The 10,707-nt window shown below is 50.9% G+C and overlaps 1 protein-coding gene across 2 annotated transcripts; it reads right to left on the bottom strand.

Annotated features, from left to right (window-relative positions):
• Window positions 1–19: 19 nt before the first annotated feature.
• Window positions 20–9,743, bottom strand: Birc7 (baculoviral IAP repeat containing 7). Of its 2 annotated transcripts, none has more exons than XM_042276955.2 (8): window positions 5,047–9,743; window positions 3,810–3,909; window positions 3,361–3,439; window positions 3,234–3,279; window positions 2,444–2,551; window positions 2,037–2,108; window positions 1,676–1,881; window positions 20–946 (listed from the first exon to the last, which is right to left on the bottom strand). In XM_042276955.2, exons 1-7 carry the CDS (start codon window positions 5,411–5,413, stop codon window positions 1,706–1,708), a joined length of 948 nt encoding a protein of 315 aa, XP_042132889.1. In that variant the 5' UTR covers window positions 5,414–9,743; the 3' UTR covers window positions 20–946; window positions 1,676–1,705. The 2 variants fall into 2 exon arrangements, with proteins under 2 accessions (XP_042132889.1, XP_015850438.1); XM_015994952.3 differs by having other exon boundaries at window positions 1,676–1,874; window positions 5,047–9,741.
• Window positions 9,744–10,707: the final 964 nt, after the last annotated feature.

Raw genomic sequence — 10,707 nt, 5'->3', positions numbered from 1 at the left:
CAACACTCGAGAAGCAGAGGCAAACGGATCTCTGTGAGTTCGAGGCCAGCCTGATCTACAGAGAGAGTTCTACAGAGAGAGTTCCAGGTCAGGCTACAAAGCTATACAGGGAAACTCTGTCTCAAAAAAGAAAGAAAGAGAGAGAGAGAGAGAGAGAGAGAGAGAGAGAGAGAGAGAGAGAGAGAGAGAAAGGAAAGACACTTCAGTCCCATCACAAAGTCCCTCTGAGCCACCAAGAGTGACAAAGGCCTTGAATAAATACCGTAATACCCTAGCTGCAGGTCTTAGTCAAACAAAGGCCCTTGCCCCACTGAGGCCAGTGGAATGAATCCCTGGAACTGGACCAGGAGCCCTGCCACTCCCAAGCTAGGAGAGAACCATGAGTGAAACATGGAGCCTGGGGATATTACATAGACTCTTCTTTGTAGAAAGTGGATGGCATCATTCAGAAAGAAGGACCTTGGGCAAGTAGCCTGAGAACACCTGCCATATTGGAAAATACACAAAGTTGGTGGGTAATTAGAAGTGGGGATCTGAAGCCAGTCTATTCTGAGGTGTAGAATACAGTGTAAGATCACAGAAATCAGAAAGAGTGTTTTTTTTTTCCCAAAGTGGGGAAGAGTTTGTGAAGTGTTTAGAGGTAGCTGGACCCCTGACAGGTGCTGCTCTGCTGGTGAGGAGCAGCAGAGACCAGCTCAACATGGACTAGTAGACATGGCAGTGGGCATATGAGATGGAGCCTAGCTGAGCACTGAGGTGAGATCTTCTATTTTATTATCTTCAGATAGATCCCAAAAGCTACAACAGAACCACTCCTCACACCAACCAGGAACTCTTGCTCCATGCTGTACTACGTTTGTGGTAGATACTGAGTGTCCCCAGCAGACCCACTGTATGGTCTGGGACAGGCTGTGGCAGGCAGGGTGCCCATTCTGCAGTGTAGTACCTGGAGAAAGAAAAGGAAGCATATATGAGTTCTGTTCTTAGCAGGTTGATCTGAGCCAGAGGCCATTGGCCTCAGGAACTTCCTTGATCTACCACTTTGTTTTTCCAGAGAATTATCAGACACATCTTGGGGACACACTGACCTCTGAGAATATAAGAAGGCCATGCATGGCTCCTGTCTCTCAGCAAGGACGGGGTGTGACACGTTTATGTAACACTTGATATCCATGTGCCCCTTCCCCCACCCCCGCATGACCACCAAGCTTCAATCTAGTCTGTGTGCCTCTGAAGCTGGCCTCTCCAAGCCTAGCTTAAGCCCTTGATGACCAACTGGACAAGAGGTGACCCCCAGCCCTCTTTCCCTCTGACTCCACCTAGGAAGGATTCAAAACAGTGGGGCTGGGCGGTGGTGGCGCATGCCTTTAATCCCAGTACTCGGGAGGCAGAGCCAGGTGGATCTCCGTGAGTTTGAGGCCAGCCTGGTCTACAGAGCGAGATTCAGGACAGGCACTGAAACTACACAGAGAAACCCTGTCTCAAAAAACAAAAAACAAACAAACAAACAAACAAACAAAAAAAAAAAAAAAAAAAAAACAGTGGGATTGACTGGTGGAGGGAGTGAGGGGTGTGACCTGGCCGTCTCTACAACGCCACTTCTAGCCTTAGGAAGCAAGACACTCAGGTTACACCCAGGCTGTAGGAAGAATGCTGGGAATACTCTGGACCTTACCTGGTTTAGGACAGGAAGGTGCGTACGCAGCTACAGATAGGCACCCTGCAGATGGGGCACACCTGCAGGTTGGGGGCACACTCTGTACAGACTAAGTGGCCACAGGGCACGAAGACTACAGATACAGCTCGATCCAGGCACACCTTGCATGTTCTCTCCTCCTGCAGCTGTCGAAGCTGCTCCTGCACATCCCCAGCTCCTGGGGACTCAAGAATTCACCAGCACCCTCAGGGCCTGGGGTACTGACTCCTCCAGGGGAATGCGCTTGTTACACGACCCGCCCTCTTACCCTCCATGTTCCCTCTGCACCCCCTCCACGAAAGAGGGTGGCCCATCCACTTCAGGTGGATCCCAACTATACCTGGCTCACTGGCATCTTCAGGCTGCGTCTGTCTCCTGGATGTGAGCAACTCAGGGCCTCCATGGGCAGGAGCTGTAGAGAGTTAGTAAGAATGGATTCAAGGCCTAGCTTCTGTGGAGAAGGGAGGCCGAGCCCAAAGAAGGTCCAGCAGCCACCAAGGACCAGTTCTGTCCTAGAGAACAGAAAGGTTTGCATGGCACTCAGCTGTTCATGAGCTCAAGACCAGAAGCTTCCTGGAGGCCACCAAAGAGCCTGCCTTCCACCAGGGTGCTCTGCCCACCCAGCCCATCAGACTAGGTAGTCATAGATTGTATATACTTGGCATTTGGGGAGGACAGGAAACAAAGGGTGATGGATGCCCAGAGGAGTAAGACAAGGAAAGACAAGTCTAGAATGGGTGAAGGTACCTCTGGCCCTTGCCATCTGGCCCTCATCCTCCTGGAGCAAGTCAGCCATCAGTTGTGAAGCTGGTGTGCTGGGGACACCTGGGCTCTGGTTCTGGTTGCCCCTGGTATCTTTAAGGGAGAGGGGGAGAGAGCGATCTTGTAGAGAAAGGCTGGTGGTCTGTGGCATGGATCTGTGTGTTCCCAGAAGTCATTGGGAAAGGTCCAGCCCTCTTACACTAAGGATGCCACATTTCCAGAGCCTCTATCTAGAGGTGCTACCATGACTAGGAAGGACAGTAAACAAAGCCCTGCACCAGAGTGTCCCACAGACTCGTGTTTTTAAAATGGGTTAGTGTTGTCACATCTCACAGCAGTGAAGCTCAGGAAAAAAGCCACTTGCATGTGGCCACAAAGTTGGCAAACAGATCAGGTGGTCCTTGAAGTCAGAAGTCCCCTTAGGGGTCCCTGAAGAACCTCAGACCCCTGTCCCATCGGGCCCGGGGAAGAGATTTGAAAAGCTGTGTCCTCCATAGCTCTGTTCAACAGGCTTCTAGTTGGCTTTCAGAAGTTGTGGCTAGTGCCCAGGAGAACTAGCCCAACATGCAGCTACATTTCCAGGTTTGGCTGCTGTCTTTAGCAGCTTACTCAGTGGGAACAAGGGAATGCAGTGGCCTGACCTGTGCCTTGGACATCAACATGTGTGCACAGTCCCTCCCTGCTCACTGGCAGGTGGGTACACTTAGCAGTCTTACCTACATATAGGCTGCAAATGCCAATGAAACAGTAAGGGTTCTGCATCAGGCCATCTCACCTGAGGGGGTGGCAGGAATTGTATCTTCTGGTTCTTCCCATTGGTTCTGTTGGAAAGCCATCAATGCCATAAGTAAACAAAGTAGAGACTGCCAACCCACCTGAGTCCTGAGGACAGATGGACTTACCCAGGAGCTAAGCAAGGGGGTGCAGGCCTGGATTCTTTCCACAAAGTCCCTTCCTTTTGACTGTAGCAGGAACCGACACCTGGAGAAGAGATCTCAGAAGGCAGGACTGGACTCTTAGTGCTTCACTGTTATATTCAAGTACTATGAACCATGCCTTCTGTTCCCATGGAACCTATTATTCCCTATGGGAGGTAGTCAGGGATGTATCCCCCCCAGGGGACCTGCTGGGAAAGCTATTCAGGAGACAGGCTCTGAGCACCTAGAAGAGGATAGCAAAGGAGAATGCCCACCGTAGCTGCCTTTCCAGAGAGAGCTTCATGAAGAGTAGAGTTGTCTGCTACCTTAGAGAGATCCTGATGTCCCAGGACTGTGGGAGATGAGGAGGCTGGACAGAGTTCTTTAGGGCCCTTTTCATTAATCGGAACTACAGCAATCCACATGGCCCTTACCTGGGGAACCATCGGGCATGCTCTGTCCAGGGGTCATCCCCGTGTTCCCAGCTCTGCAGACCCCCATAGCAGAAGAAACATCTCACCTTGTCCTGTTGGCCTGGGTATGGCAGAGACACATGGCTGGTAACACCTAACTGGCAACCCCAGGGTGTCCCTTCCATGACCTGATATCAGAGCTTGGACAGACAGGGCTGGGGTCTGTCAGCAGGTTAACAAGAAGGGAGCAAGGCAATGGGCATCTCTCTTGTCTCAAAGGCAAATAAAGACAATGCCTAGGGCATGTGTCAGGAGGGCCCGAGAACGCTCTGGAAAGGCTGAGCTAGCATTTATGTTGTTCTCAGAGCATGTGGGTAGGGTAGGGCCAAAGGCTTGGAGCATCTGTAGCCTGGGAGATTCAGGGCATCCCAGAAAGATTCCTATTGACAGGATACAGAGGTGACCCTCCCATACTGGTTCATAGCCAGGCGTGGTGTTAGTGGCTCAGGCCTTCCTCCTCTCTGCTCTCTGCCCATCCCCCAACCATGGGAAGATGTGTCCTTCATGACCTTGTGCAGAAGTTATAAACAGGACTGCTTACAGGCATATCCCACAGCAGACACCCCAGTCCACAAAATTCTCCTAACATCTGTTGGCCTCGGGGACACTTCTTTTCAAGGAGGTTCTAACTGTCCCAGCCATTAACCCTTTATAAGCAGTGTCCAATTGTCCTAAATTGATTTGGACTCTCGACTGGTCAGTGCAAGAAGAAAGGCCAATTCTCCCCTGATGGCCCCACTGATGACAGTTTCTCTGGCTACGTTCATACTTACAGAGCCCTTCAGTGGGTCTTGCTGCCTCTTTTTCCTCAGCCAGGAAGAGAAAGAGCCAGAACCTGACCCCTACCATGAGTGAGGAGCAGTCCACGCTAAAGGAGTGAACTATTTGTAACTAGAACAGGTACTCAAAGGATTTGAATGGAGTTGATCCTTGCACTGGCCTGGTACATGGGAAGCCTGGAGGATTACCTACAAGATGGGCACAAATCAGGATGCTTAAGGTGACCACTGCATCCATAGGATACATTGTTTTTGTCCCTCTAGGTCCTGGAATGAAAGAGACTAATCACCTCTGGCCAGGCAGGATAACAGGACTACCTTTCATCAGCTCCTCCCTCAGGGCAGGAATGCACAGAACTCTTGGCCTGGAAGAGTGCTAAATAGCATCCAGACCACAGCAGGAAGACCCCAAGACTTACCTGTATGGAAGAAGCCAGCAGCAGCCAATGGCTCAGGCTGAATCCCAGCAGTAGATGGCCAGTCGTAGAAGGAAGCCAGACGGAGATCCTCTGAATCCATCTCAGGGAAGGCAGGCTCCCCAAGAAAGGTAGCCCCAGAAGATTCTTCCTCTTCTGACAGGGTGCGCAACTGGCCCAAGATCTGCCCATCTAGGCAGTCCTGGACTAGGACGTGGCTACGTGCATGCTGGGGTCCACACTGCTCCTGTGGGGGGCCGTTGCTATCTTCCCTGTGACTTAGCTCTGGGCCACAGAACAAGTTCCTGGCCCTACCCTCAGGTCCCATGGAGAGAACCGCAGCTCTGAGCAAGTCTGCAGGAGAAAACATCACCACTGGAATGTGCCAGTGACTTACTCTAGCCCTTTCTAGAAACTGCAGTGACTCCTGCTTCTAACTACAGGCAGATGCCACTAGATGCTCAAATGCTGTAGTGTCCAGGGATGTGCCACTTTCTAAAAGAGGCCAGAGTGGCAGCCACGTGCTCTCTGCAGCCAGTGTGTCATGGGGCCTCCTGGCAGGCACATAACAAAGGCAGTACTCCACAGAGCAGAAAGCATCTCTAAATGGGGGGAGGGAGAAACAGCTTGGGGATCCCTCCAACAGCATCCCCTAAGTCTCTGGAAATAAGTCATAGACACTGACAAAAATATAGAGGAGGGAGACTCCAGCCATTCAGGGTCCAGTTCTGGCTAGAGATAGATCCAGACAGGGCCTGCAAGGTAGAGAGCTCGATTGTCCAGGACAGTATGCAACCTCAACCACATTCTTTCCATACCAAGCCTGTCCTGATGTTCAAGGATGACATCACCTGCTTATCCTGTCCCTAGCTCTTAGGAGATCCCTGCTTGGCTCAGCCCGGACTATCCTATCTGGTCTCAGGCTACCCTCTTTCTGTCTGAACAGTCTAGAGTCAAATCGAGGGTGGTACGCCCTGGGCCTTGGTCTGGGAGGAGCTCAAGGTTTAGAATGTGTTTGCTCCAGGCCAGACATCTCTATCTGCACTGTCACAGGGAATATTGCCTCCCTAAATGAGCTCTGCCTAGGGACTGGTCCTAGCCAGCCCCAGGTGAGAGACTCCATTGCCACAGACCTAACAGAACAAGGAGGAGGGTCATAACCCCAGAGAGGCCATAGCTACAGGTTAGTAAAACAAAAGTCCTCAGGACTACTGGAAGGGGCAAAGAAAAAGATCAAGAGGCCAACTCTGCCCCAGCTGGCACTGTACCCAGATAACTGCACAAACCCTTCGCCTATAAGCAGCTCTTCACTGCTGGTGAAGCTTTTAACTTGGTGAGTATATGTATCCCAGCACTCAGGAGGCAGAGGTAGGCATATCTCTAAGTTTGAAGCCAGCCTCATCTACAGAGTGAGTTCCAGGACAGCCAGGGCTACACAGAGAAGCCATGTTTCAAAAAGAAAGAAAGAAAGAAACTTCAGACAGTTCATTTTGGTCATATTCACCCCTGTTTCTCCCCTACCTCCTCCCAGATCCATCCCCGTCTCTCCACTCCCAACTTCATTTCCTCTTTTTTTTTTTTAAATGTTTAATCTACTGAGTCCAATTTGTACTGTCTATCACTGTGCTGTCCAATTGTGGTGCAGCGTCATCCACTGGGACATGGTCAACCTACCAGGGGCCACCAACCTTAAAGAAAACTGACTCTCCCTCTCCCAGAAGCTATCAACTGTCAATAGTCCCTCAGTCAAGGGTTAGATATTGAGAGATACAGTGAGGGGTTGGGGCTTGTAGGGTAGGCATGGTGGCTCATGCATGCAATCCTAGCACTCATGGGGCTAAGGCAGGAAGATTGCTGTGAATATAAGGCCAACCTGGACTACACAGTAAGTTTTATGCTAGCCTGAGTGAGACCCTGCTTCAAAAAATTAAAAATTAAAGTTTGTAAGGAATAGAGAGAGCAGAACAGATTGGGCAGGAGGCCTACCTTCTCAGGTGTAGGGGGAGACCATCCTAGAACTCTACTTCACAGGCCTAAGGAGACACCGGGCTTGGAAAGGAGATCTGGGTCCCAAGCTTGCCTATGTGTCTTACCCTGCTCACCTTCCACAGGAGAGCCCCCGTGGTATGCAGAGTCCATAGGCAGCTTTTCCAGTGTTCCTTGGCTTTAGAATGCCCTGGGAGGACCATGTTTCACAGAGCCCCCATTGCCCTTTGAGAAAGACACAGGGTTTTCACCATTTCAGAGATGTGGAAACTGAGGCAAAGAAAGGGAAAGCAGGTTCACTGAGAGCAGAGGCATGGGAGATCAGCCTAGGAGATGGTGGCCTAGCCTACTCCGTTCCATACCAGATCAAGCCCCAAAGGGCTGGAGTCCCTGGGGAATCCACCATCACCATCTCAGCAGATGTATCCCCACATGGCACAGCAGGGATTTAGGACCCTGTCTCATCCACTTGCTGGGCTCCCGTGCTGCCTATACTTCTATCTAAGGCAATAGAACCTTCTAGAGCATCCCCTGGGGACCTCACTACCCTTGCCTTTCTCTCTACTTGTAAGCAAAAGGGCAGAATCACAGCTTTGGTGTTTGAACCTTTCCAGGCCCCTTGCTGGACTAGGTTCTCCAGGATTGAGGCCAAAGGGGAGGATAAAGGAGAATAGGGGCGGCTTCACCAAGCTCTTTCTCTGTGCAGGTCCAGGCCTGGGTCCCTGCGGGTCTGAGTACTGGACTCTGGACCTGCTGCCTGGGCCTGAGGATCTGTGACAAAGGACAGTCTCTCCCAGCCAGGACCACAAGTATTCCCTGACAAAGACAGCTGAGCTATCCCTCTTTCCTGTTCGAGAGCCCCCCTGGCAGACAGGAACATCCTTTACCTGTGACCACAGAATGGGGATCTCAGGGCTCTCAGCAGTGCATGAGGCCTATGAGAGAGGCCAGCAATAACATGGCGTGTGCTGGAGGGGATGGGAACAAAGCGCCGGGGTAGCTGTGCCAGTTGCATCCGTGCTGGGACTTCATAGAAACAGTACTAGTCTCTACAGTGCCTCGCCTGATGCCTCGGTCTCTGCCGTGAGCTCACACTGCAAGCTGAGTCCCTTGCTAATGCAGACAATACCTAGGTGGTGACAAGGCCCTGTAGCTCATAGCATAGCCAGGATGTGACTTTGGGTCAGCTAAGGGCCAGTATGAGAGTGTGGGGACTGTTTGTGCCATCCTCTGTGTGGTCAAAGCCAAGGGGGAGGGCTGGGGGTTCCTGGATGTGGTAGGGGAAGAGATAAGAGAAAGGGGAGACAGAGGAAGGCCAATGCCACTATCCCCCTCTACGGACCAAGGGAATTCTTTCTGTTTGGTTCTGTAGATCTTCTGCCCTACTCTGAGCTCTACAGAGCAGACACTAAACAGTCTGAAGCATGAGTGTCGTGTCGAGCATCCTGCTGTTAACATTGGACTTGTTCCTGAAGGTCACTCCCCTGGGCACTCTGAGTGTATTTTTCAGAGCCCAGAGACTGTGGTATCCAGCCAAAGGAGAGCACTTAGGCATCATGGGCCAGCTGAGATAGCAGTCTTCTGTTCCCGAAGTCCAGGGGAACCCAAATGCCCCACAGGTCAACACTTTAGACTATGTACTTCTGGGCCCAGACTCCAGCCAAGGGGGAATCCAGGGTAAAGTTGGATTTGGCTTCAGGAAGAGCTAGATCAGGGAGCTCCTGGGCCTCAGGAAGGGCTGCAGGGTAGGAAGTGGGAACTATAGCCTGCAAGGGACAAGCTTGATGTCACTTCCTCCAATTTATTTTAATCGGAGTTGCTGGCGGGCTTGTGGATAACCAGGTTCAATGAAACTGAGTGTCAGGCTCATCTGTGAGCCTACTACACATGCAGGCCCCCAACTTTTCCCAGGGACTTGGAATTTGAGTGCCCATGCTCTGGATCCTGGCTAAGTGTGGCCATTTGAATCTTGTTAAAATGAAATAAAATGGAAAATGCAGTCCTTACAGTTCAAGTACTCAGTAGCTGCACAAAGTCAGTAGTTACGCTGTGGGACAGAGTAACCTAAAAGGTCACAGCACTCACCCACTGCCCATGGGAAGAACGTCAGTAGAACATCAGTCTCCGGAGGGTGGAAGGTGAGGGAGCCTGAGGTCATAACGCCTGATTCAGAGCACACCCTACTGGACATGAAGGGGATGACAACACAGGATCAGACACCAGGTCCTGGAGTGTTGTGGAATTAGTCACCCATAGGTGGACTAAACTCTTCAGAAATGCAGTGAGATAGATGAGTCCCCAGTGTCATCTGACTCTAAGGCAACAACAAGAACAGGGTCCAAATGCCTGGAAGACAGCTAAGTGACTTCGGAAGGGTGGAGGGGAGGCTGTAGGGACAGGAGGCACACTTGCAACCAGTGTCTGGGAATTGCAAGAACATGAGGGAGTATGGAAACCTGGAGACCAGTCAATAGGTGTTAGAGGAATGGATTGGGTATCTAGGCAGACACCTTCCCCTGTGGAACTCTGGTTGCATTAGAATTGCTATCATATATTGTCATCATTGTGACATAAGTGCAAAGCTTCAGCAAAAGTGAAATGCATTAGCTCACATGCAAAGCCCAGGGTGGACTGCCTCAGGCTTAGCTTCATCCATATGATCAGATAATGCCATCATTTGCATACCTTTAGCTCTCAGGGATAGCATCACCTCTCGGTAAAGATGGTCATGGATGGCTCACAACTCAGCATGAGTTGCTCACAACTCAGCAAAGTGAGGGAAAATGCATCTCATTTCCCCAAAGGCACAAGCTTAGGACTGAGAAGGACACCCTAAGTGATACTAGCATGCAATTACCAGACTGAAGGGTTATTGGGCATAGGGGTGGTGGTAAGTGGAGACATGTAGGAGAGTCTCCTTCAGTCTTCCCATTCCCTGGACAGGTCACACTCCTTCTCTGGGGAGGGGTGTTGGTTGCATGTCTGGTCAGGCCCTCACTCCAGGTTAACAGTTTCAGCAGTGCTCAACATTCCTCCAGCTGCCACATGCATCTTCATATACTCCTTGCCCCAACTGGGCCCCAAGCCCCTCTCCCTCATTAGCCCTGCACACTCTCTTTCCTGCTTACCATGTTGACCCTTGCCAGCTCCACCCGGCTCTGTGCATCCCTGATTTTTTACCACAGTCATTACTTGACTACTAGGATGCCAACTCTGCATAACTCCAACAGGGCCTTGGAATCCTTGTGGTTGCCAGGACCTACATAGGCACCTTTCATATCAGATGATTCTTACCTAGAACGCTGTTGTGGACAGTCTTTGAAATTGTTTTGTAAGTGCTACCGGCTGAGATGATTAGGCCTGGGCAGGACTTGGTGATTCAGACCAGACCAGCCTCCATTTCCCCCAGAATCAATTTTTGAAGCAGAAACCTCTGCCACCTCTTGTTCCGGCAGGAGCCTAGGTGTGGGCACAGTATACTCAAGGTCGGTGTACGGATGTTGCAGGGTGACTTGGGTGACTAAAGGTCAGCACCATTTTACCTGAGGAAGCATGGCCTTAAATATCAAGTCAGTTGAAAAACAAACAAACAAAAATCAAATAAAAAAACACCACGACAGGTCTAGAGGGAGTTGGTAAGGGCAAGAGGAGGAAGTCTTTCTTGTTTTTTGAACCAGA

The sequence above is a fragment of the Peromyscus maniculatus genome, chromosome 4 (genome assembly GCF_049852395.1).
Source record: "Peromyscus maniculatus bairdii isolate BWxNUB_F1_BW_parent chromosome 4, HU_Pman_BW_mat_3.1, whole genome shotgun sequence".
Classification (NCBI taxonomy): domain Eukaryota; kingdom Metazoa; phylum Chordata; class Mammalia; order Rodentia; family Cricetidae; genus Peromyscus; species Peromyscus maniculatus.
Note: the sequence above shows the minus strand (reverse complement) of the source record. Positions and strands in the feature narration are given on the sequence as shown.